The sequence below is a fragment of the Cinclus cinclus genome, chromosome 8, assembly GCF_963662255.1.
Source record: "Cinclus cinclus chromosome 8, bCinCin1.1, whole genome shotgun sequence".
NCBI classification, from domain to species: domain Eukaryota; kingdom Metazoa; phylum Chordata; class Aves; order Passeriformes; family Cinclidae; genus Cinclus; species Cinclus cinclus.
Genome location: NC_085053.1, coordinates 3,989,817 through 4,015,714, shown reverse-complemented (window position 1 = coordinate 4,015,714; position 25,898 = coordinate 3,989,817). Strand labels below are relative to the sequence as shown.

The window sequence follows — 25,898 nt, the reverse complement described above, 5'->3', positions numbered from 1 at the left end:
GCTACCTCCACAAGCCTGGGACATTCTTAGGCAGCTGGAGGGGCTTCAGTGACTTGGAGAAGCCTGAAGAGAAGACATCATGCTTACTCAGGAACAAAGTGACTATTTTAGACAGGAAGAGCTCACTCAGGACAACCTCCTCCAAAACCTGCTTTGCAGCTCAGCACTGCCTGGGCACCAAAACCACTCACATCACCCCTACACAACCACATATGTGCATCAAAAGTGAGGAAATGCACAGTTAAGACCTAAAGTCAGTCCTCTGACTTCAGGGGACTCCACCTCTGCCTGCTGGGGAACCACAAGTTGACAGAGTTCAGCACACAGAGGTGCATTCAGCTCAAGCCATAGCCCAGGAAAAGGCAGAAAGCAGAATCTGATCTCCATTCCTCAAAGGTGCATTATTTTTCCAAGACCTTCTGCCTTTTTGCATGTGGCATCAGCTATGAAGTAAAAAAGAGAATCCCATCCCTTTGGCACTCTGCACAGTCGGAACATGGTAGGCCAAACTCTAGAGACAGAACAGGGCTGATGGCATGGACAATAATGTTGGGCTGACAACAGTCAACCACTTTCCACCTTGTTCTATGTTAAAGGACTTTGCACATGCACAGCATGCAGCAAAACAGAAACCCCACTGTGACACTCTGAGGTCTATCATCCATCATCACAAGATTTGCTGAAGAGATGCCTTCCTGGTGACCACTATCCATGAAGGAGAAGCCCGCTGGTGGGCAGGTCTGCCTGCTTAGCCAGCTCAGCTCCCGAGCCTACCTGGGCCCCAGCTCATCTTCACAGCGCCAGGTGAACTCCCCAAAGCTCTCGTAGTGCTGGTTGTAGTGGTAAAGGACTCGATGGAGGCTGGGGGAACCCAGGTCCAGCAGAGTGTTGTAGGCTGTCTGCTGCTCCTTGCCACTCGTGTAGCCGTTGAAGAGGTTGTAGATCTTGTCTGCTATTTCTGGGCAGAAGGAGAGGGGTTGTTCAGTGGGGTGCAAGGAAAGGCATGAATAAAGCCCATCAGGGCTAAAGCTTAGTTCTAGGGAAACCAAAACCAGAACCAAGATTTGTCCACTGAGTTATGATTTACATCGTATCAGGACAAGGTCCCAGTGGAGGAGCAACAGACTAGATGGCATTTCCTGGACTCAGTCCAGGTTAGCTTCCCACAATTTGGTCTTATTAAGAAAATAAATGGGTGACACCATCAGGCAGTGTAAGTGAAACACCATTTATTCACTTTTGTTTTCAGAAAGGACGTGTGCCTCCTCTCATTTCAGCCCTCCACACCATGTGGCAGCTCCGGGGCCTTAATGGGTGAAGATATTACAGCCAGGACACAGGACATGTATGGGAACATGCTGGAAGGGGGAACTCCCTCTTGTCCCAAGCATCACAGTCCAGCAGCTCCCTCCATCTCACCTTGAGCTTTCACATCATCTACCACAGGGCAGGGAGTCTTGACCGTCACATCACTTGACCTGGAACGTCTTCCTGTGTTGTCAACTCCCCAGAGCGTGAACCTGGATGAGAAGGGGAAAAAACAAAGCTCTGGGCTCCCAAGACCACATGGAAATACAGGCAGCATCAAACAGGATGACCACGATCAGGATGTCAGCACTGCCACAGGCATGGCACAGGACACTCACATGTAGGTGGTGTCGGGCTCCAAGCAGCGGATGATGAGGGAGATGGTGGAGGAGAGTCTGTCAGGCACTTGGGCTGGCATGGCACAGGGTGACTTGGCACCAGAGATGATGTCATCCACAAAGCTCAGCACCGTCTCTAGGGAGAGAGGGGAGGATGTGTCACTTGGGATGACACAGGTGTCCCTGGGGCTGTGGTGAGCCTGTGCCTGCTGCCACACTGCCTCGTGCCAAGGGGGACCAAGGCTAACACGTGAAGTTGGTGTAAAGTTGGACCCACTGCTTTTCCAGAAAAGTTCATCCCTATAGTATGGAGCTGCCCCTTTCTGCAGCATGGTGGGCAGGAGAAGGGCTGCTCTCTCTTCCACAGGATATTCGATTTGTTGCAGCATCCCTTTGCAAAGACAGAGGCTCTCTTCTAACATCTCCATCCCACTCTCTCTAGAAAACCAGTGGAATCCCCACTCACCTGTCTCCACCTTGGAGTGGTCTGTTCTGTCAGTGACTTTCTCTTGACGGAGGAGGTAGTCCACGATCTGCACTCCAATGGGGGGCTCCGAGTGGCCCCACTCCAGTACCACCAGTGTGCTGCTGGGCTCGTGTACAGTGGAGAGACGCAGGCTGGGGGACAATTTTTGCATTACTTTCTCACAACAGAAGGGATTCAAAGCCATTAACTCACAGGAGACAGAAACCTCAGGAAAGAAATTACTCCCCCTCCCTCTCCCCTCCTGGCTCTGGGCATGTTGGTCCAAAGGACTCATTCCCTAGGCCTGCTTTACCTCGATGGATCCACAACCAGCTCTGCAGTCCTCAGCTGAACTTAGAAAAGACACTGCAACTTTGTGCTCTCTGCCCATCAGTTTGCAGCCCTGTCCCATAAAGGCACACAGCCCCACCACCTCCTGCCACCACCCTGCTGGCCATCAGCCCCTCTTCACAGACCCATCACACCAAAAAGGCAGGCTGGGCACCTACATTGGATGGGGGAGAGGTGCACAGGTGGGCAGCCCGTCAGCCCCAAAGGCACTCGAGTCGCAGCGACACCAGTCCTCGATGACATCCCCGCTGCCCGAGCACCACAGCAAGCTCATGGTGGCCTCCTGCAGGAGCTGGGAGAGAGGAGAAAGGGTTGAGCACCGGGCAGCTGAGCTCCCATCCCACCACCACTTGTGCCAGTGTTCATCCATCCCCTGATGGGTTCAGCACAGTCCATCCACCCTGGAGAGCAGGGCTGGCCAACAGGCAAGGGCCTCCACGGCTGGACACGATGCTATCTGGACAAGCTGCCTCCAAAGACGGCTACAACTCTGTCCTGCCACCCCTCCTGCCCACTCCATCACCCCCAGCACGTGGCTCCTCACCCGCTGGGTCTGGTTGTTGGTGACCAGCTCGTAGAGGGGGGCTGCTTTGGTGACCTCCAGCAGGATGGGCTCGGCTGGCACGTCGGGGCTGGAGGCGACGTGGCAGAGCGGGCAGGAGGAGGGGCAGCGCCCGCGGCTCTGGCACTCCATCCGCACGCCAGCTGCCACGCGCTTGGTGCCAGACTCGGAGAGGCTGGCGATGTACTCGGGGAATGTCAGCACCTTGGGGTCCCGCTCCCGCTCCTCGGACTCGTCTGAGGGGGAGTTGCCTGGAGGAGGAGGAAAAAAGGGACACCAGGGTAGGCTCCAAGCCATTGGTAATGGAATATGAGGGGGCTAGAGCTCTGCCTTCCACCCAGAAGAGAGGCAGTGCTTCCGAAGAGCCCCCCGTATCCTTAAAAGCTGTTTGCTCTGTAGGGAAGAAGTACTTATTGGTCTTCAGAGGAGGAGTTGGGACTGAAAAGCCCACCCTGGCTTCTATGATTGGAGGTCATCTGGTCTCCCAGATGACCTCAGTTTCTCTCTCAGTTTCCCCAGCCTTATCCCTCTACACCTGGACTGGACAGACCATCCTTACAGCAGGTCCCCACGAGAGGGAGCCTCCTTCATTTGGCTGGAAACTCCTGAAGGACCTGTCTGGGTACCCTCACATCAGACTAACTCCCTGCGAAACCATTTTCCTGCAAAAACCCTCCTGGCCCTACATAGCAGGAAATATTTTGCCACAAGAGGAACAGTCAAAGAAGTAAAAAAGGTAAAATCTTCCTGTCACTGATGTGTCCTGGGTAGCATAACCCTGCCATGGCAAGCCTTGCCATGAAGGGAAACAGTGCTTTTCACACAAAATCCCTCCCAAAGGATGTCCCTGGATTTATACAGAAGAAAGATGGGCCTAGAGGAACCACTGAAGATGGTTGGTGGGGTTGGAGGAAGCTGAAGGATGACCAGACAAAGCCTCACCCCCCCACGGCAGGCTCAGGCCATCATCAGTGGTCACCTGGTACAGGCTGGCTACTGTGGGGAGCCACCATGGACCACATCCATAACTCAGTAAGAAAATCTCCCTATAGCAAGTATTTGTGGAGAAATGGGCCAGCACTAGCCCATCCTTGAGACTCCTGCAAAGAAAACAAGGCTGTTAAAACAAAACCTGGGATACAATAGTGTTGCTCTGCTCCCCCAGGAAGCTGGAGATGCATTACTTTAGGATGGATGTGAATTGCAGCTTAGCAGGCACTGAGGAAAAGCAGAGGAGCCAGGGAATTATTTGTCTCTTGCAATTTTTCAGTCGATATCCAGCCCCTGATGTTTGCAAACAAAAAGCAAAGGAAGGAAAGTGGCAGGTGCCAGAGTGAAACCTAAATGTGATACTGTGGGTTGAAAAAGGCTGCCAGACCTGAAAAGCCTCCAAGCACGAAAATCAAAGAGGAGGAAATTGCAGGAGAAAAAAAGAAGTACTCGCAATCAAGAGGTGCTACATCTGGAGACAGCCTACTGCCAAACAGCACCGGGTTTGTACTTTTCCAGGTGGGCTTGCGAAGAAGTCCAGTTTCCAGGAGACCTGAGCCCACGGGATTCAGACTGAGGCTTTGAAAGAAGCCCTTCCTAAACAAAAGCCCTGGGGAGATAATAAATGTCTCTGTGGCTGGCACACAAGAGTAGCACCATAGACTGGTGCCAATACTGAGATTTAGGAAGCTTCCTGATAGAAATGATGTGTCCATTTATGGTGCCTGTGAGCTCCAAGCTCACACTGCTTGCACCTGGGAATTCCTGGGCAGGAGCAGCAAACCAAGGTCGTCTGAATGCTGAGCAGCTCTGCTCAGCATTCCCCATGTCCAGGCTTGGGAGCTGGCTCTTGTTTGCTGCCCAAACCTGGATGCTGCAACTCACCAGGCAGGAAAATGCCTGCAGGCAGTTTTGCTGAGGCCAGCACAAGAGATAGCAGAATCATAGAATCTAAGAATAGTTAGGAATGGGAGGGAAAATAAAGACCATCTCATTCCAGTCTCCTGCCATGGGCAGGGACACCTTCCACTAGACCAAGTTGCTACAGTGCTGAGGACAGATGGCAGCAAGCAGGAGTTAGGCTGCCTCAGCTTTTGTAAAGATGCCATTCAAAGTGGGCACCACCTCTTCCACTGGGGATCCATCACAGTTCCCCACAGCCAGGGCACTGGAGGGGATGCCCTCGGCATCATGATGAACCTCCCAGCTCCTGACTGGTTCCCAGGCATTAAAAGCACAATGCTGAGAGCCCCAGAGAAGGAAACACATTGGAGGGAGAAAAGTCTGGCTACAGGATGCAAGTGGAAGAGAGTAAATATGGCAGAGACAAAAGGAAGGGAAGAATAAGATTAAAGACAACATTAAAGTCCAGAATGAGGCAGGATGGTTTGGGGGGATTCGTACAGTTGTCTTTCATCTCCCTGGGGCTGTGGGTATTGATCTTTCTTTCTGGCCTGGAGACCAGTGCCTGCTGAAATCCATAGGAATCCTTCAGCTGGCTTCAAAGGGTACAAGAGCATGGTATGAGATGATGCCGTGGGAAGCAGTCCTGACACAGGCTGGGGACCTTCCAAAAGCAAAAACAAACCCCACTTCCCACTTTTGCTTGCCAAAAGAAAACACCACTTCCCACTCCCATGGGGCATCTATGAGTACCCTTCCAAAGGATAAGCTCCTACCTTTGCTGATGTCCTCATACTCCAGCCAGAGCTGTCGCTGGACCTGCCTATTGGGATACCAGATGGAGCAGGACTCCTCAAAGCCATACACTGCCTCTTGGATGTAGTGGTTGCCAAACTGGTCCAACAGCGCCACAAAATCTCCACGGGAGGTGGCTCCATCCAGAGAGTGGAGTGCATTGCTGAAGGCTGGGAAGACGATGGAAGAGATGCTCAGTTCCCAGAGCCCACCAAGCCCTTGCTACCTCCCTACACACTCGGAATGAGCAACCAGCCTTTGAGCCCATCACCTGCCAGCAGAAGGCTACGTCACCTCTTGCCACCCTTTCCCCCCTTACTCCCCCTGTCCCTGTACACTTACACTGGGAGATGGTCATCTGGTTGAGCCGGACATGGTACATAACAGACTGCACCTTCCAGTGCTGCAGGAGAGGGTACCCAGACACCTCGCTGAAGTTCACCATCCCTGCCAGAGAAAGGATACAGAGACTCAATGCCACTGCTGAGCAATACCTCACCATGGGGATAGTTGCAGCCCTTTATGCCTTGGGCCACACAGCCAATAAGATGTGTAGAAGCCAGGGAAAAGGGTTCTGTACATACCACATGCCCTCAAGGAGGCACTCAGAGCTGAGGATCAGGTGGCCCCCAGCAATTAAAATGATGGCTTTGAAGGAAAACACATAGGCTTGTTTCATTCTGCCATCGGGGGCTCTGTGCTGGAAGATAATAAGCGTCCTCCTGCTTTCCCTCCTGCTTCCTTCTTCCCAGTGCCCACTCCCAAGGCATGCCCAGGTGTGCTAATTATGTCACTAATGAGAGCTGTCCTTTTTAATGACCTGTTTGCGGGCCTGGAAACGGTCACCGTCATGCCACGAGTGCCCAAGTGCGACCAGCCAAGAGGCCCTGGGTCCCTTTCGGCTGGGCCTGAGCTGAGTGGACAACAGATGGACGGGGAAATCGCTGGCCTGTTGATGCTAATGTTCCCTCAGGACATTATGGCAATTCTGGGGCTGAACAGGACCTAGAGTTTGTCCTTCTCCTTCAAAGTCATACTGCTCTTCAGCCATTTAGCTGTGAGTTACAGAAGCCAGAAATTCCTGGAGACCGGGGCTGGGTGGCCAGTTACTCCTGCCCAAGGCACATGGCAGCTCAGCTTCCACGAGCAGAGGGACGGAGAGGCCACTGAGCCTCAGACGAAGCCCCAGCAAGGAAACTGAAGGATGCTCATGGCTCTGAATTTGGTGGCCAGAGCATCCCTGGAGTGCCACAGCAGGATTCTGGGACAGGCCATATCCTCCCCCGCAGCACCAGTGCTGCACAGCCAGCATGTCCCCCCTCCACTCGGCAGCTGAGTGGCAAACTCTGCTGCTGACAGGCACCCAGCAGGAGTTCAGGAGGATAACAGTGGGCATCCCCCCCCTCTGTAACAAGACCTGAAGGCAGAGTATAAGTAGGATAAGATCCTCTGCCTTCCAGCATCTCTCTCTTCAGTGCTGGCTGCTGCCGACAGCTTCAAAGCCTTGCTCTTCCCTGCAAAGTGTTTATGCAAAAACAGCCCTTCCTTACTCAGCAGCTCTGTCTCTCATGTATTCACAGTGACATCCAAGCTTCTGACAAGCAGAGAATATTTTACTTCTTTTCCTTTTTTCCCCCTTTTTTTCCCCTTAATCAGCCACAAAGTCAGCAGAGTAGTGGGAAATGAATAGGATAATTTACTGGCTTTTACCTGCCCAGCATAATTGCCAGTGAAGTCCCAGTCCCACTGACACTGCTGTGATGCTGGGGCTGTGGTGGCAGTGCCTTCCCTACATCCATGTAACCATGTCACAGGTAGGAGAGCCTCATTGGGAGGCAGGTGTCCTCCAGCATCTCCAGGCATGGTTGAGCATCCCCAGGAAAGCAGGGGTGACCCACCCATCCAGCTCTCCTAGGGAAGCTCAGCTCCTCAAAACCCACCAGCACCATCCTCCCTGCTGAATCTTCCTGTACACACACTTTCATTGCCATACACCCTGTCAGGGCAACCAGCATCCTCCAGACCCTGGACACAATCCATGGGTACCCTCCAAAATCCTCCTGGAAGCTCTGCCAGACAAAGCAAATGCACGAGGTCTCCCAGGAGACCAAAACACTTTACTAGCCACATCCTGTGCTTAGTAGCTCCTCAATGTCTTGGCCATTTCAGCCAACAGCAACGAACACCAAGGTAATGAAGGCTATTCATGAGTACAGGCAACTTGGAAAAAAGGCAAATCGTTGAAGGCTGTCTAGGAACCCATGATAACCTATCACTCATGTCCCATGATGCTCTGGCACAGTAAACCAAAACATTTTGGTTTGATAGTCCTGGGTTTTGAATGCTTCTTTATATCAGCAAAGTAATCAAAGGTAGCTGGAAAACCTTTCTTGCCTTCAAAAACAAAACAAAACAACAAAAAAATCTTTTTGCAAATGCCCCAAATATTTGATGGATGCTTGAGCTTTTACACTCTACAATTAATTTACAGCCTTTGCCTTGCCTTAATTTTTAACGCCTTCCTCTTGCTGGAAAAAGGAGCCAACCCTCAGCTGCTGGTTCCTCTATGTGCAGCTGAGCACAGGGTGCTAAAGCCAGACTAGATATATCCCACAGCAGACATATACTGTGGGAGGTTCAGGTGCTGAAGGCTGGACATGTTGACAGCTGTCTCACTGGGAGAGACATGGATCCAGCTGAATTCACTCACCAGTGAGGAAGTCAGGGTCGGGCATGGGGTCAGAGAGCTCCTCTTGGCACTGGTTCTCCAAGGGCACTGTGGCCACCACCAGCCCATCTGGCAGCTGCTGCTCCAGGCCCCGGGCAAAATTGTTCTGCCTGGAAGTTAATTGCAGAGAGAAGGGCAAGGCTGGAGGACAGCAGAAATTACTGGGATCATCCCCGCCAGCAAGTGACCCATCCCATAAAAACACCTGGTACTTCTCTTTTCCTTCAGGCACAGATTAAAAAGATGCCTACTCTTGATGGGAAGCATCAGATGTGCCCTCCCCACCAGCCCCTCCAACTTCTACAAAGCAAAGCCAGACACGGATGGACTAGGGAGTCTGCTACAGTCTAGCCCCAGGCTCCTTCCCATGCCTTCTTATTGGAGAGGATGGTGAGGTCTGACCCTGCTGAGGTCCCCTCCCCATGTCTGCAATTCACCTGAACGTCCCTCTGAGCACCTGCCCTGGTGCCACCTCCTTGGAGTGGTTGTTGTAGCCATAGAAGATCTCCCCAAAGAGTGTCTGGTTCATGGGCAGCTCGCGGGGCTCGCCGCAGTCCCCCACCTCAGGGCACGACTCTGAGATCAGCTGGCATGATCGCCCATCTGTGCCCAGCTTGTAGTCCTCAATGCACCTGGGAAGCCAGCACAAGGTCCACTGTCAGCTGCAGCTGACACCCCCCAGCACTGAGGACAGCCACAAGAATAGAGGAGACCCCCTCCATCCCCACCCCACAAGCTCAGGGTGGCAGCAGCAATGGACAGCAGCACTTTAGGGATGCCCCTGTGTCCAGGGAGGTGATGGGTCACTCACCCACAGAACATGAGGATGTTATAGAGCAGGGGGTCTTCGGGCAGGGGGACCATCTGCTGCAGGCACAGCTGCTCGCAGCCCCCGTTGAAGCCATCAGAGCAGTCCACGCCAACATGACGGTCATAGCAGCCAGTGCCATCCTTCATGGGGCTCAATCCCGTTGGGCACTGGTGGGGTGGGGGAAGTAAGAGGTTAAGATCCCTGGGAAGAAATCTGTCTCTGGGGCTGAGGTGGAGTGCAGGGCTCCAGCATTGCTCCCCACTGGAAACTGCCACCTGAGCAGTGCTCAGGGGCTGCAAGAAAGACAGCAGCAGCACCATCCACAGCTGCAGATATTCCTCCTGCACCAAAGCCTCTTTGCAGCCCTCAGGAGTGTATCCCCTGAGGTGGAAGCTCTCCAAGCCATCCCCCACCAAGGCAATGTGCTGGTATCAACCCTACTCTCCATCCACCCAGCTCCAGTGACTGACAAAGCAATGCTGCCCTTTCCATGCCCACTTTCTGCCCCACACTCACAGCCTCTTCACCCCAATGTCCCAGCTCTGGTGACATTGCAGCAGTGCACCCCAGCCCCACAGACCCCCATTTTGGGGCAGAACAGCTGTGGTGGTGACAAGGCACACCACACATGTGAGTGATACAGAACCTTGAACAGAGCCAACAGACTGACTCCTACTGCCTTGTGTGTGTGTGTGTGTGTGTGGAGATGCCAGCCCAAACACATCTTCCTGCTACAAAACCAACCTCAAAATATCCACCCCAAAGTGACAGTAAAGGAGGAAGGATTCCCTTTCTGGCCTCCCCTTCCCTGCTCACACCAAGGGAGATTGGCAGGTCCCTGGGGGTCACGCACCACACAGCCCGTGGAGTCCAGCTTGCGGTCCGAGATGCAGCGGAAGTTCTTGCTGCAGCCCCCGTTGTCCCGGGAGCAGTCACGAACGGGGCCAAAGGAGTCAAGAAGGACCTCCAGGCTGTCGAAGGAGGATGAGGTCATCAGCTCTTCCCTGCGAGGAGGGAAGAGGAGACGTGTCACTGCTTCAACGAGATGCTGTGGATGCATGCATGACCGTGGCTGCTGCCCGGGTTTTTCCAGAGCTCAGGCTTTCCTCGGGCTGACAGTGAACTGAATGGCAGCCAAGCTTCTAAAAGGATGCAGGAGCTACTGAGATGAGGAGGAATACTGCCAAAGGCTCAGCTTTGCAGGAATAGAGGGGCAGGTTAATGGTTGCACTAATCTCAACCTGCAAAATGTGGGATGGGGATCTCAGCTCTATTTGCTGAAACCCCCCCCTGAACTCCCTCACCCTGCTGTCGCACCTACCTGACCTCCACTGCATCCTCCATCACCGTCATGTCAGTCTTGCACTTGGCTGAGGGGTTGATGGCCAGCTCAGCCGGTGGGATGACGAAGCTCTTGCTCAGGGGCAGCCACATGCCCTCCCCCAAAGTGTAGGTGAACCTGCCAGGGAGAGCAGCAAAGGCTGGCACGGAGGGGAACGCTGAGCCTTTGAGGTTGTCTCTGCCCAAATCCAAGCCCTTGAGCCTCCCTCCTCATTGTGCACGGATGCCAGCCCAAACTAAGACGTGTGAGCAGGGTAAAGTGGGGTGGCTCCTCCAAATACACCCAATGATTCCTCAAAATTGCATGCAACTTCAGCAATTTTTAAAAAAGAGGCACTTCCATTTTCATAGAAATCCTCCTTCAGAGCCTAAAACTCACTCTAACCACAGACAGAGGAAGAACTGACTGCTGGGTATCCAGCACCCTCATGACAGCTACAGGGGGATCTTCCCAGCCATGTTTTCATGTCCCTAGGAGGTGGCACAGGACAGCTGTGCTCAGCCCTGCCAGCTGGGCTACTTGCATGCCTGTATTCCCTGAGTCATATTTAAGCTCCAAAATGTGCTGAGCAGGTTGCCTTCATCACTTACCGAAAAATCTTGTCAGAGGGCTGCTCACCCAGCACCAAGTCAAAGCCACGCTGGAATATGGTGTATGGCCAAGGCCTGGAAAAGAAACCCAGGAGCATCACACCAGCATCGTGTCCCCACTGCTGCTCACAGCCCGAAATGCTTCCCCTGCTTAGCCCTCAACTCACAGGCAGAAGGGTCCTAGGGTAGGATGACTCCTAGGGTAGCTGGGACGACACAATAAAATAATCTCAGATCTGAGATCTTAATTCTGGGGTCCCAACAACATCAGATTCTCATCCCAACCACAACCTGCCATTAGGCCAGTGGTGTGTTGTAACTATTGTTTTGGGGTTTGGTACACTCCAACCATCCCCCCATCCCTTCATGCTTGGTACCACCTGCCTGGTCCTGTTTTAGGGATTTGCCTTACAGCTCTTGAATTGCAGAAAGAAAACCAAACCCTTTCTCTGTGAGGCTTTTGCCAGGGAGCACACCAAGTCTGGGACCCCAGTTTCACCAACTGCCTTATTTCCCTTGTGTTTCACTGTTCCAGGAGGGGGAGCTTTGCAAAGTGGGCTGGAAAACAAAGTGGAAACGTGAAGCCAAACAGGAGGCTGGAGAGCTGGTGGCCCCATCCCCTCCCTCCCTGCTGTCATAGATAGCACAGGTTGATGAGTGATGAACCACCAAGGTTTGGAGGCTGGTGCCTTTCAGCAGGACATCCATAGCCAGACACCTTTGGGACATGTACCCCCCAGCAGCACAACCCTGCTGGCAGACCATCACTTGCAGAGTGAGACAGACAAAAGACTCAGCCATGGTGGGCTTTGAATCAAGCAACATGAACCCCACTCCCATACCCTAAAACTCCAAATCCCCTTTGCAAGACCTCAGAGCTGGGGACAGGATATTTTCCATCCCATCTCATCACTGCTGCTAAAATTCAGAGTCAAGAATGTCAGGTGCCAGTGACAAGCCCAGAAGTTTTCTCTCCAGGCAATTACAGCTCTCCTGCACAAGCAGATTAATTTCTAATCTGAAGTTATTTCAGCAAAGACAAAAATATTAATAATAAAAAAAATCCTGACTGCCGGATTACAGCACGCCTTCTTAGTCCTTCATTGGGATACAATGCCATTTTCCTGTCTGGTCAGCTGGGAGCTGGGGATTACATTCAGCTCACAATCGGATTGCCTTGAATGAGGTCAGCTTCATCCAGAAAGAGATGTGCTCCTTGTGTCTCGCCAACACCTTGAATGCTTCACTCCCCCACCTTCCAGTGCTCCTGCAGATGGGTTTTATTCTTGCTTCTGAGGAGCATGTCAGGCTGGGAACAAAGGCAGAGGCTGTATAGAAGAGAGGTATTGTTCCCCATCAACTCGGGTGGAAAAGTGGTTGTGGAGAGCTACTCTTGGCTTGCAGCAGAGCTCAGTGCTGGGGCAGGTGCTGTAGCACCACAGGGACTGCCAGACCTCTGCCTGGTGTCACATCTGTGAGCCCACACACAAAGACGGGTGAGGACTAAGCCCAGTGCTGGCAGACTGCGACCACCATCAGCTAACTTGGAGCAGCTGGTTTGAGGGGAGCTAGCAAGAGGCTGGGGGGGCCACAGGAGAGCGTCTCTGCAGAAGGCACAATAAGTTGCTGCACGGGACTGTGACTGGACATGTCACTGGAGGAGAAAGTGGTCGGTTGTTACATGCTGGAATAGGTGACTCCACATCTGGTTCCCTGACCTTCTGTGCTTTTCAGGGTTTCCAAGCAGCCCGCAGCACAAGGATGGCCATGCCCAGGGTGAACAGACCAGAGCATCCCCACAGCACCTGCTGCACTCCAGGACTCCAAAGTGGGTACCCATGAAGACCCAGAACCACCCTGACAGCAGAAGAGCAGAGAGCAGATGCCACATGAGCATCGAGTCACATTTCCAACTGGCAATGCCCATCATGGCTCCTCCCCAACTTCACTTTATTTTGCAACAGCTTTGGTTGGGTTCCAGCTGCCGATGCCTCTCCTGTTCTTAGCCCACCCCCCTCCCACCCCTCCTGCCCTGCCATCCCTTGCAAGCAGCTCTTTATTAAAGATGCTAATGCTGGCACTTTCTCCGTGGGCTGCCCATAAATCTACGAGGAGAATAAGGTGGGAGGAGGAAGAGGATGGGTGGTTTCATGGAAGAATCTGAAAGAACTAGGAGCTTTTTATCAGGCTGCCCTTCAGCTTGCAAAGCCGAGGCACACAGCAGGGGATGGAGAGAGGCAATGAAAAAAGAAAAGGGAAAAGGGGTGGGGGTGGAAAAAGAGAGAAAAATAAAGACTTTAAGCAGGGAAAGTGTTGTCCTTTACCCTTCAGTGTGTCTCTTGCACTTCTGTGGGATGGGGATGGGATAAGCCGAGCAGGTGCACTGCCAGGATGGGGATATCTGTGTGTGGAAGAGGTGGGAATGGGAAGGGAAGGGAGGGGAGCTGGGTGAGCAAGGCACAGACTGATGCTTGAATTCGGGTCCTGTGCTGGAAAAAAAGCATCTGCAAGGCTGCGGGTGGGGGAGCAAGACTGGGGTGGGACAGTTTCCCAACAGTTATAGCAGGATGAGAGCACCCAGCCTGACCTGTTCACCACATTGCCTTAAACTGCTTTAAAACCTCCCCAGGCGAGGGTGAAGCCCACTACAAGTTGAAAGAGCACATCGATAAAGACTCCTTAATGCAGAGCACCTTAAATCTCAACGGGGGAGGCTGAAAAGTGCACCCAGGGAACTGCATGTAGGGAGGGGAAAGCCAGGTGTGAGACAGATCTAAGGGCTGGGATGAAAAAGTACAAATGTAGGCAGCTAACAGTTTCTTAACTAAAGACAGAATGTGCTGATTTGACTTTTTGGCCAAGTTATACCACAAAAAGAACTGCAGAAATTTGGTCTGATGAGAAAAGATGAAGTGTGGCTGGTAGGATTGCTAGAAACTGCATCTTACTCAGGGAACATTAGAGACAAAAAGCAGCTAATTAACAATGCATATCAAAGTAGGGAGACAGACTGTGAGCACACAAACAGCACCAGACAGATTTGTTTAAAACAGGTGAAGAGCAGCACACACCAAAAACAACAACAACAAAAAAAATCCAAACAAAACAAACAAAAAAAAAAAAAACAGCTGATCAAATGTATCTGCTACCCATGATCAAAAAGATCTGAGTTTTTGAAAAACTGAAGATTTAGGGTCCGGACACATTGGGTAAAAGATGCAGTGGGGAGATGTGGATCTCAATCTGGTATCTAAAATACACACAACACTCACTGCCATCACCAATAAAGTCATGTCCCACCATGGTCTAGGGCTGTGTTGCACCTTGTGGAAAAAGAGAATTTCCAGGTTTCTTTACCCCAAACAGAAAAATATTTTGGAAATGCTGCACAAAATTGGTCATAGACAACTCTGGTATATAAGAAGAAACACAAGACAAGATGTAGCCTGGCCAGGTATGAATCCTGTTGCAGGAGAAAAAGCAGAGAGAAGGCTCCTGTGGGAGCATGAGGCTGGAGATAGGTCTAAAAGAGCAGCCCCAAATCCCCCAGGGGAACAGAGGAGGTCCTGAGCACCTTTCAGGTGGGCATTACTGAGACAAAACCAGATCAGGAGATACAAACAGGTCCAGGGGGCTTCAGGAATATATTGGTCCTTCTTGCCCTTGGCCTGTCTCCTGCTAGTTGCCATCTATATTTTTTTCCCAATTTACTTGAAAGCAGCATCTTTTTCTCCATTTTGCCTTAAGAAAGCACAGAAGCTAAATCAGGAAAAAGCTGGAGAAGAGCAGTGAGCATGGAAGAGAAGTGTGAAGCTGCAGACCCACACTCAGGAGCAAAGGAAAAGCAGAGGGTCAGGAAGCAAATGTTTCTCCACAGTACTTACCCATTCTTATTACTAGCCTCAATGTACAAAGTTATTTGCCAATTCACTTTTTGCAAGGTGGTGGGCCCAACACACTGCTCTGATGGAGGCAGAGGGTGGCACCAAAGCCATATGTGGCCCCAGGTGGCTGTGGCCTCTTTCCAGCCCCACTGTGAGACACTCCTAAACAAAACACCTCCCAAAACAGGCAAATCCCTGGTAGGGGAATAACCCCCCCCCCCCCCCCCCCCACACCCCAGCCCATCACTCAGTGCCTCTTATGAGATGGCACAGAGGAGCTGGGGACATTCCTTTTGGACACTGACCCCTGGAGACAAGCAGGACAAGGAGCTGTACTTCCCTACTCCAGCACTGGTACCTCGCAGAGGTTTGGGGACCATCACCACACCACACAGCACATCCCCAGCAAGGGGCCACCTGTGCCCTGGCTCAGGGCACCCAGAGCAACAACTTGTCTAACACAGCTGCTACTCCACTCTGGGTTGAGTTGCTAAATTGCCTTTAAAATTACAAAAAAGCCAGAGAGGGGCTGGAGATGGAGCAGCAGTGCTTTCCCCAGGGCCCCAGTTAAAAGGGACACAGCAGGGCTGTGCCAGCACCGACAGCTCCCCACTGCTGCCATCCCCCAGCACAGCGACACGGCAGGGGAGACACAAACCCTGCCTTTGATGATTTCTCACTTCCCACTGTGAAGACTAATAACTTCAGAGAGGGCATCCTGACACATGAGGGCCACCACCAACCCAGCATTATGAGGCATAATGAGGTAAGTGGGGGGGGGGGAAGGGTTTGGAGATGCTGATGCACGTGGGACCTCTGAATCTGAGGATGTCTTGGCTTTCTGCACACCACCTCCAGCCACTCCTGGGAGGCCCCAGCTGCAGGTCACAGACCCATGAGTTGAGGGACACATGGAGCACCCCATTGAGGGTCACAGAGAGATGGGAACTTCGGGAATCCACCACCGAATTGCTGCTGAAACATCAGAAAAATTTCCTTTAGCACCTCCAGGTGTGTAAAGCTTGGAGCAGATAGTGACTCCTCTGTTCCCACAGCCACAGCACCAAAGCATTTATTTAATTTTCCCAGTTTTCAATGGGGACCTCAGCCCAACCTCAGCCCTCCTCTGATGCTTCACAGACCCAAAATGAAAGCCCCACAAAGTGGAGGATGCCCAAGATAGTGCACACAAGAGTAGGAGGAACAATCTTGATCCTCTCCAGGAGGTGTTTACTCTAAAATGTGACAATGATCTCCTGTACATCATTCCTGATTTATTTCATAGAACAGAAATCCTTGCATCCTTCAGACCTGCTGCAGAGCCTAGCTGTGCACTGACCTTACAATTCACCGAGGTGCCTCTAACTCTGCCATCCAAGAAGTTACCACAGCTGTGGTAACGAGCTCTGGAAGCCTAGCAGCTCATGTGAGGACACTCCACACGTGAGGACACTCCACACGTGAGGACACTCCACACGTGAGGACACTCCAAGCCTGGGCACTCACCCCTGGTTTGTTCCCCACTCATTCCGGATGCAGAGGTGCTTGTGTACAGGGTCCTTCATGTAACCTTCATAGCAGAGACATTCCCCTGTGGAGACAGGGACATGAGAGACATGGGAGAACACACATGGGAAGACTTTGCATGTGCTTCCCTGCCAAGTGCAGCCTGCAGCCACACCAGGACACCAGGCAGCCCCCTATTGCACAAGGAGAAGGTGAGGAAGCACCTACCCACCACAGCTGGGATGAGGAGGCAGAGGTGAGCTCTCCAACCCACCCCAAGCTCAGGAACTCTTACCAGTCTCGGGGTCACACTGGTGCTCACAGGGGTCGAGGAGGCGCCGGGCGCAGAGGTCCAGGGCCCAGGGCCCACTGGAGTTTTGCTGGGAGAAGAGGACAACCTGTGCTGGGTTCAGCCAGTCACTGGCATCCAGCTGGCTCCCCTCCAGCAGGATGAACCGGCTCCCTGCCACCGAGACAAAGGGAGTCAGTGACAGCAACCTGCTGCTGTACCCTGCATCCCATGATGGTGCCCTGCATCTCATCCATCTTGTGATGTTTCCCCCCCTCCCTGTAATGGATCCCTCCATCTTCTGCCCATGGGGATCCCTCCATGCCCATTCACTCCATCCTGAGAAAGTATCCTCTGTCCCACAACAGTCCCCTCTGTCCCACAAGGAATCCTCTGTCCTGTGCCCATCCTGTCTGCCATATGACAGCTCCCTCCATGCCACACCTGTCTTCTCTATCCCATGACAGCTCCCTCCATTCTGTGCCTTTCCCCTCTGTGCCACAGCAGCCATCTCCCTCCCACACCCCCCCTGCCTCCATCACACTGATGGTTTGATCTCTCTGTCCCACAATGTCCTTCATCCCACAATGCTCCATTTAATCCCATATCCATTCCCCAACCCACAATAATCTCCTTGGCCCTATGCCCATCCCCTCCATACTGAAGCAAGCCCTGTGCCCCACAACAGCCATGTCCACCCTGTGTCTCTCTCTTCTGTCCCTTGCCTATCCCCTCCATCCTGTACCACTCCATCCCTTACTCCCAACATAGAACTGTCCACCTCACACCAGTCCCCTCTGTCACGGATCCACTCCCTCCATCCCATGCCCATTCCCTCTGTCCCACACTGGTGCCCCCCATCCACACCTGTCCCCTCTGTCCTGCACCCATCTCCACCCCCTCCTCCATCAAACCTTACAGAGAGAGTAAGGAAGAAATGGGTAAGACCATGGGGTGCTCACCATCAGCAATCAGGTGCTCAGGGACATGGAGGGTGATCTTGACAACAAGGGGGCAGTTCATGTGGGAAGAGCACACCAGGCTGATGACACAGCTCGTCACACTGATGAGGGTCAGTGTCGTCTTGTTAACAGGGCTTCGGGGGGACCCCACTGCAAAACATGGGAACACAGTCAAGCCTGACACCTGTAAGACCCAGGAAGATCTTTGGGTGCAGCCAGAGGACCTTAGGATGCGGAGACCCTGCCCAGCCCCCTGGAAACCCAGCATCAATTGAATCAAATGGAATCACTTTGGACTCTGAAGAACATGAAGCAGCCTTTGCCATGGGACTCTCCAACCCTCTCTCCCACTGTGGCCAAGACCTTCCTGATCCCCCAGAGCACTGGCTCTCCCACACCCTGCACTGCAGCATGCTGAGAACTTTGCAGCACAAGAGCTTTAAAGCAGAGCAGATATTAGGACAAAAAAGGTAAATGCAGTCATTCTGGTTTTCTCCACTCCTTCGGGTTAATTTTGTCATGACAACAGGCTCATTGATGCTCTTGAAAAAGCAATAGAGGACCTAACTGCTCAGGACATGCAGGTCTTTGAGTTTTAATCTTTCAGCTGAAAAAGCTGAGTGGAAAACAAACTGGCTGGAGACAAAGCCTGAATTTGCCTTCCAACATCAGCTGAAGGAGATGGCTCCCAGTCCCACTCCCAGAAAAACAAGGCATTATCCAGCAAACTAGGCTCAAGGAGGGAAAACAGACACTAACTTTCCCCTTGGGAAGAGGAAACCTCCCAAAGGGATGGTGCAGGGCAGTGGGGCAAGACTCCTACCTGGGGACTGAGGCTGTCCCCATCCTCTGGTGCACATACAGCTGGTATGTGCACAGTGCTGAGCAGCAGCATGGGAACGCACGGGCCAGCCTTTGAAGTGTGTTATACTCATTAATATACACCAGTGCCCAGCAGAAGCCTCCAGCAAAACATCAGAATACATTTCATCCTCTGCTGAGAAACTCCACCAGAGAGAAACAGCAGCCTGCTGCGAAGCAGGGACTGGTGCCTGCCTGCGGCAGCTGGGATTGCACTTGGGTTTCTGTCTTTTTGCCACTGCAAAGTCTCCAAACCCAGAGAAGCAACAGCAGGTAAGGCAAGAGGGCTCATGGCTCGTCACCCACCTCTGCACCCGCACCCACCTCGGCTGCGCCTCCGGCTCCGTGAGGGGTCCGTGTAGAAGGTCAGCTGGGGATCGGTGTCTGCCTCTGTCCCTGAGTCCCCCTCGGGGTTGAGAAAGGCTGAGCCAGCTGCAGGGGACACTGAGTGTAGTCATGGAGGGGTTGGCACCGTGCCACCCCAAACCTTGGCATCCTACACCACCCTTCACGGAAAGCCTTGCACTAAAGGCCAGAAGCCCCATCTGCCAGGTGCAGCAGGGACAGTGTCTCCTCCCCTTCCCACCACACACAGCCAGACACCCCTGCCACGGATTACCTTGCAACTTTTCCCCATGGCTGTGCCGGTATCCTGTAGTATTTACTGGAGCAAACACCATCTGCATCTTTGTAACCAGCCAGCCCAACATCATCTGCATCCCTGCAGCAGGCACCACATTTTCTGTTTCTCCCCACCCAAATCCTCTTTTCCATCCACTCTCCCAGCTCTGGTCCTATTCCTCCACCCCAGGAGAGGGTGAGTTGCTGGAATGTGGGTGGGTGGAAGCCCAAGGCACCCCATGCACCCCGGGGACCGCCCTACCTCGTGCTTTGTTGTTAATGCGCTTGCGCTGGCTGCTGGAGGTGTGGGACAGCAGAGTGGCCTGCTGGTGGTTCGAGTCCACGGGGCTGGTGGCAATGATGTTGTCCTTGTACTTGTTCATCAGGGACAGCTTGGCGTTATCACTCCCTGAGTAGGAAGCAGAAGGCAAAATATTTCAGGGATAAAGATTTTTAAAAGAGAGGGAGGTGAGAGAAAGGTTTCCTTGGATACATCTCCAGATCATCCCGAGGCGATCGAGGTGCTGAAGACAATGAGCTGAGCTGTCCCCAATGCACACTTATGAGCAGCTCAAACCCTGAAGAGGACTGCACCTCCACCAAACTAGCCAAGAGCTGAGATTTAACACTCAGCCTCTCAGGGCACTTCTTCATATGCAGGAGAGCATATATGCACACACGATGATCTTCCCAAACTATGTCTCAGTTGGGAAGGCTCTATAGTTGGATGGCTCAGTTAGTGATATGAGCAAAGAACAGGTTTGTTATAAGCCTCAAAGAATCCCTGCTGGTGATCAGAATGCAGCGTTAACTCTGAATCATACTGATGGCAATTAAAGATTTTCTACTAAAAACCTCACCCGAAGAAGACACCAGCAATCTGAGGATACAAAATGGAAGTTTGGGATAGCACAGAGGGAACCTCACTCTAGTTCTCTGTCAGGGCACGGAAACCACAAAGCTGCATTGTTCCAGTCACGACCCACTCGGCAGGGACTGCTTTCAACTGGCTGCAAGGTCTCCCAGCAATGGGAGTGCCTTCGGCGGACCACCAATATCTCAGACCCAATGAAAACCCAGAGAAACAGGGAAAACGCTCCAGAGAAAACACACGTACAGAACTGCAGAAAGAGGACAAGTTGGAAAGCACCCAGCTCAGCCCGTGCCCACCTGGTGTGAGGTCCATGCCGGCCTTCTCGTTGCAGCCCTGCAGCGAGTCCAGGGTGCGGGTGACCTGGCTGGCGAAGTCCTCTCCGCCGTTCATGCACTCGCGCTGGAGGTGGTGCCGCAGGTCGGTGATGTCGTACTCGTAGCCGTCCAGGATGGGCGTCTCGCGGATGCTGAGCGTCCCGCTGGAGTTGTGGCCCTGCACGCGGGCGTTGCGCAGGCTCTCCCGCCCGTGGCCCCCGATCAGCACCGATGGGATGTAGTGGATCTCGTTGGCAGCCTCGGCGCTGGCGCTCTTCTGGGGCTGCGGCACCCGGCGCCGCTTGCACCACCGCCGGCGGGTGTAGAGGATCATCACCAGGCAGAGAATGGAGAGCAGCAGGGCGATCATCCCTCCCTGCAGGCGCAGACGTGAGCAGGGATCAGCCAGGGACTGGTATCAGCCATCCCCTGGGACACCATTACCCCAGGGATGCTTCAGGGTGGCCAAAGCAAAGGCACTGGAGAGGGGAGCCTGGTCACCAAAAACTGCTGGCACCAGGAGTGCCCAGTGCTGGCCAAGGGCACCCAGCTGGAGCCTGCCTTGGGCTGGACCGGTTTTGAAGTTGCCACCCAGGCATGAAAAAGCAGCATTTAAAGCAAGGCGTGCTTTGTTTCACTCTCCTGCCTTTGAAAACAGAGATCAGCTTTATTCCAGGCAAATGCTCCTACGGGCAACGTTTTCTGACCCATTTCCAACCAGTTTCAGTGCTGTCACTCTCAATCTTGGGAGATTTTCTCAGGGTATCCGGCAGAAATTGCAGCACAGATTAAAAGAGATCAAAGCTTGCGACAGACAGATGACTGAAGTGCTGTTTGGGGAACATGTTTGGGGAAAAGAGGCTGAAATAGCTCCTGTCCCACAGGGATGGACCCCAAAACTGCACCTGGCCTTGTCATCCTGCCACTGTCCCCAAGACCACCCTCCTGCAAGACATCATGGTACACAGACAGAGGGCGGTGAAATGAAAGCCCCAAACTGGTTCTTTATGCACAATCTGCCAAGAATAATAACAAGAATAACAATAAAAAGCATGAGGAGCCAGCTAAGAGCTCAGAGTCCATCCACAGCTTCGGTCTCCCTCCTCTTTTCTATGCAACAGGTGATCTTGAGAAAATAAAATAATAGTAATAATCTGCTCAATTAGGATAAAACATTAAGGGAATTATTGAATGAGAAGCAGGAGAGGCAGCTGGAAAAGGAAGTTTAATGGCCACTGCAGTTTAACCTACTTTCATTTCCAAAATAATGGAGCTGTGGCGCACCCTCCCAGCCTCCTTCCCAACTTTCTTTCTTTAAAAACAAACAAAAACAAAACAAAAAAATAAATAAAGAAAGAGGAAACGAACTCTGGTGATTCAGGAGACCAACACTCCTGCAGAAGTCAGGGGGCTGGCTGGCATCTTTCTGGCCAGGGAGCTGGAAAATCTTGCTAGGGCTGAAAACTGTCCCCGGATCATAGAAATAGAATCCTACAATAGTTTTGATTGGTAGGGACCTTAAAATTCAGCTCATTCCAATGCCCTTACCAACAGCACGGACAAGTCCTGTCCAGCCTGACCTTTAACACTTCCAGGGATGGGGCACCCACAGCTTCTCCAGGCAACCTGTGCCAGTGCCTCACCACCCTCACAGGGAAGAACTTCTTCCCAATATCTAATCTCTGTATCAGTCTAATTCCATCACTACATGCCTTTGTATAAAGTGCCTGGCACAGTCATGCAGAATTTTTAGTGGCAAACTGGGAACCTAATTCTGTATCGTGCTCCAATCCCTATGAATTCTGTGATCCATGAATAAGTGGGGATTATCCCCATCCCCACCAGAGGTGGCCTCCTCTGTCATGGTTCACCATCACCCTAGAGAAAGTCCACCTGCAGATGGCATGACAAGCAGGTAGGAGGAATTCCAGGGCATTACTGGCTTTCCTCTATCCTCTATATGCACATTAAATCCCCCAAACACCAGCAAGCTCTGCCATATTCCTGTGCTGGTGAACGGGAGAGACCAAGCTGGAGCTTGAATCTGGTGGATGTTCATTTTTTTCAGACAGTGGCTGTGGATTCACAAAAGAGACTTGTTATTTCATTGAAATGGAATTTCTTCTGCCCCAATAGTCTGAGAGCTCAAATTATCCCTGAGAAAAGCAGCCTGTGGACTCTTGAGATTTCAAGAGGCTCTGAGAGGAGGATGAAAGCCAGAACTGAAGTCTTCCCCCACCCACTGCCTATTGGAGAGGGTCAGACCACCACCTCATACCCATTCTCCCTCCACAGGAGCAGAGAAATCCCATTCTGTCTTATTCCCTGCAGTCCAGTATCCATGTGATGGCTATGAGAGGAGCCCAGCACTGAAAAGGTGTGGGAGTGGTCCTCGCCCAGTCCACCAGGGATCTTGGTCACGATGGATACAATTCCTCACTCACACTTCTTCCCTTGGCAACCATGCAGCAGAGAAAGGAAATCAGCCTTGGAAAACACCACATGATCCTGACTCCTGGCACAAAAGCCAACCTCTATTTGTCAGGGAATAGGGATGCTGTCAGAGTGGAGCTGAGAGTGATGGGGACAAAAGGGCAGAGGAGGACTCTGCATTTGCCCGTTTTGGTATGACAGCAATGAGTTGCAGATATCCTTTCCATCAGCTCAAAAACAAGCCTTGATCCAGGCACTTCTGCCTTGATCTTGGGATACAGCAGTGCCAAAGAAGACCAAGACCATGGCAAGGCCAACCTCTCCAAAGGTGATGCACCCTCTTAGGAGCAGCTGGCAATGGACAGTATAATAGAGATAATGGTGCAAGATGTTTTTGGGAGTGGCTTGGCAAACCACTTTTTTCCTTCAGACTAATCAAGTACAGGAGGAGAAACCTGGCCTGGGGCTGCAATCTGGAAGAGCAATTGAAACTCTTATTAGGGTGGACACCACTGAACAGCCTGTTTGCAGCCTGGGCAACACATTGTCTTTGGCTAATTATCTTCCAGTGGGTACAAAAACTGTAGCATTCTTCAATTTTTTTCCAACACAACAAAAGGAAAAACAAACCAATCAACACACCACAGATCTTCCCCCAACATACACATCTCTCCTTTCTCTGCCTTTAAAACCTTGTCTCTGTGTAGCTGGGTGGAGTATTGCTGTGCAACCCCGACACATGGCCACGGGGCTGCCATGCTGATAAAAGTGGTGGTGACAGTGCCTGGTGGCACTGTGACACACGCTGTGCAGCAGGGCAGAGGGCAGCAGGCACCATGCCCTTTGCAGCAGAGCAAAGGGCTCCTGACTCCTGAGTCAATGTGAACTAATCCTGGGTTAATGTGGCTGACACTTCAGACCACAGAACCCCTGGGAATAAAGGCACCCTGCAAACACGTTTTCAAAGTGATGCAAACTAAGGGAGAGGTTTAAAGCAGCCTGTGAAGGCACTTAGCATTCACCACTCAGAGAGGTGCCCAGAGCATCCTAACCACCCCAAAGGCGGGCACAGCTCCCCATCCTAGGGCAGCTGGAGCCAGACAGGGAAATGAATGGCTTTTCAAAAGCCACTATATTTTCTACAGGCTTCTGGACAGCTAAACAGGGGCTGCCTTCCCATCACATACCATGACAGAGATGTGGAGGATCCTCAGCTCCTCCTCTGCAGACTCAGTCTGGGGTTCCTCTGTGGGGTCGAAGCCAGGCAGGTTGGGGGCCCCGTCTTGGTGGTGGATGTGGAAGAGCAACGTGCCATTCTCCAGCCACTGCTGCCGCCAGCGCACCAGTGGGATGTCATCCGTGTTGCCTGAGATCTCTGCAAGAGCAAAGCTGGTCAAGGGGGAAATGTGGAGCAGAGGGTTCATGGGAGATGTTTACCTCTTCCCATAAAAACGGGTGGAGTGACCAAAGGATGCACACCCTCCAGTCACCTCCTGCCAGCACCATGGCTGCCCCTACATAAATCACAACCTGAAGGGCTAAAGCAGAGTAAAGCAATATTTCTGGGTTTAATCCAGATGTGGGCCTCTCAAAAAAATCCAGCTGTGGTGCAGGGAGACAGCACTTACTGACAGCAGTAACTCAGCAATGTCCTTCCAGCTCTAATTTGAACAGGTTTCACCTACACACTCTATGTTAAACACAGCTTCAGACATTGGGAATACGGGTTACAGGACAACTTCTCAGCAGCTTGATGGGATCATTGGGACCACATCACAAATTATTGCAGACAAAATATTGACTATCCTTTGTGAACAGTGAAACATGAACATGGCTGCGATTTCAGAAGTTTTCAGTTATCAATCATTTTTTACAGCTCTCCATCTAAGACTCAGCCAAGAGACCTGCAGAGGTACCTGCAGCTTCTGCCCAAGCAGCCCTATTTTCCCTAAGTACCTTTAATTCCAGAGTTTGGGGCAGTAAGACAGATTGACAAAGCTGGGCTGTCATGGCAGTAGAGGACACCCAGGCAAGAAGAGCAGCTGAGGACAGGGACACTACACATGCTCCAGGATGCTAAATGCCAAATCAAACCTAATTCACCTGGCTGGCTCCAAAATTTCAGGGACATCCTACAGCTGGGTCACAGCCAAAGACAGAGTAACAGCAACACCTCTCCCTAGGAGAGATGGGCACTGTTTTAATCACTGTTGCCCTCTCAGACCAGATCAACTCGATCACCATCTCACACCACCTTGATCTCAGCCATCAGCTCAAGCTTGCCTGCCTGTTAGCTATTTTTCATGAAAATAGCAGATTTTGTTGGGACAACCAGAAACAAAACAATGAGCTTCCCACTGAGGCACAGCTTTCCCTCCTGCATCTGCCACATTGATGGCAATGGGAAAGTGCCTGTCACACTTTGCAAATCATCATCTTTATTTTGCTTGTTTCATGCTGCCTTCAAATGAAAACGGGAATTCAATTACAGTGCCGAAAAACAACATTTTAAATTTGCTGTTAATTAATTTCATTAGGCTGCCTTAAGTGAGCTGGCTGCCGGGGGAGGTGGGGAGAAAAATCTGCATCGAGAACCAGGTTCATCCTCCCATACTGATTTGATTAATCAAAAGAAACATTAGCCACAGAGAGTGAATTGGCAGATTGTTTGTGCTCAGCACGGGCCATGTTTCTGGTGGTGATCAATGCACTTGGAGTGTCCCAAGCACAGGGATGCCAAGTGCTCCACGATGCTCATGGGAAGCAAAACCAAGAGTTAAGTCACCAGGAAGCCAGAAGCACTTTTAAAATTCCCTCTCTAACTGCTGATCTGTGTGTTTAGGGACATGGATCCCCTTTGAAAAGCCAGTCCTTGGGAGCTGGGAGGTTTTGAAGCAGCAGATCTCTTCCTCTCCCACATGGTCTTTATTCATGGACTGAGAGGGGAAAACAAGCTTGCCCGCTTTCACA

At 52.0% G+C, this 25,898-nt stretch overlaps 1 protein-coding gene across 1 annotated transcript in view; it reads right to left on the bottom strand.

Moving 5' to 3' along the window:
• Positions 1-770: 770 nt before the first annotated feature.
• Positions 771-25,898, bottom strand: part of ASTN1 (astrotactin 1) — a 44,131-nt gene continuing 19,003 nt past the window's right edge. Inside the window, exons 2-22 of the mRNA XM_062497883.1 lie at positions 24,116-24,303; positions 20,478-20,871; positions 19,570-19,716; positions 19,011-19,118; positions 17,826-17,975; positions 16,870-17,037; positions 16,575-16,659; positions 11,185-11,259; positions 10,574-10,711; positions 10,106-10,256; positions 9,253-9,419; positions 8,879-9,073; positions 8,424-8,551; positions 6,056-6,160; positions 5,695-5,883; positions 3,008-3,276; positions 2,622-2,755; positions 2,113-2,264; positions 1,647-1,782; positions 1,420-1,520; positions 771-958 (exon numbers count right to left, since the gene is read on the bottom strand). Of these exons, the coding sequence (XP_062353867.1) occupies positions 771-958; positions 1,420-1,520; positions 1,647-1,782; positions 2,113-2,264; positions 2,622-2,755; positions 3,008-3,276; positions 5,695-5,883; positions 6,056-6,160; positions 8,424-8,551; positions 8,879-9,073; positions 9,253-9,419; positions 10,106-10,256; positions 10,574-10,711; positions 11,185-11,259; positions 16,575-16,659; positions 16,870-17,037; positions 17,826-17,975; positions 19,011-19,118; positions 19,570-19,716; positions 20,478-20,871; positions 24,116-24,303 (3,368 nt within the window). The remainder of the gene's footprint in view (positions 959-1,419; positions 1,521-1,646; positions 1,783-2,112; positions 2,265-2,621; positions 2,756-3,007; positions 3,277-5,694; positions 5,884-6,055; positions 6,161-8,423; positions 8,552-8,878; positions 9,074-9,252; positions 9,420-10,105; positions 10,257-10,573; positions 10,712-11,184; positions 11,260-16,574; positions 16,660-16,869; positions 17,038-17,825; positions 17,976-19,010; positions 19,119-19,569; positions 19,717-20,477; positions 20,872-24,115; positions 24,304-25,898) is intronic.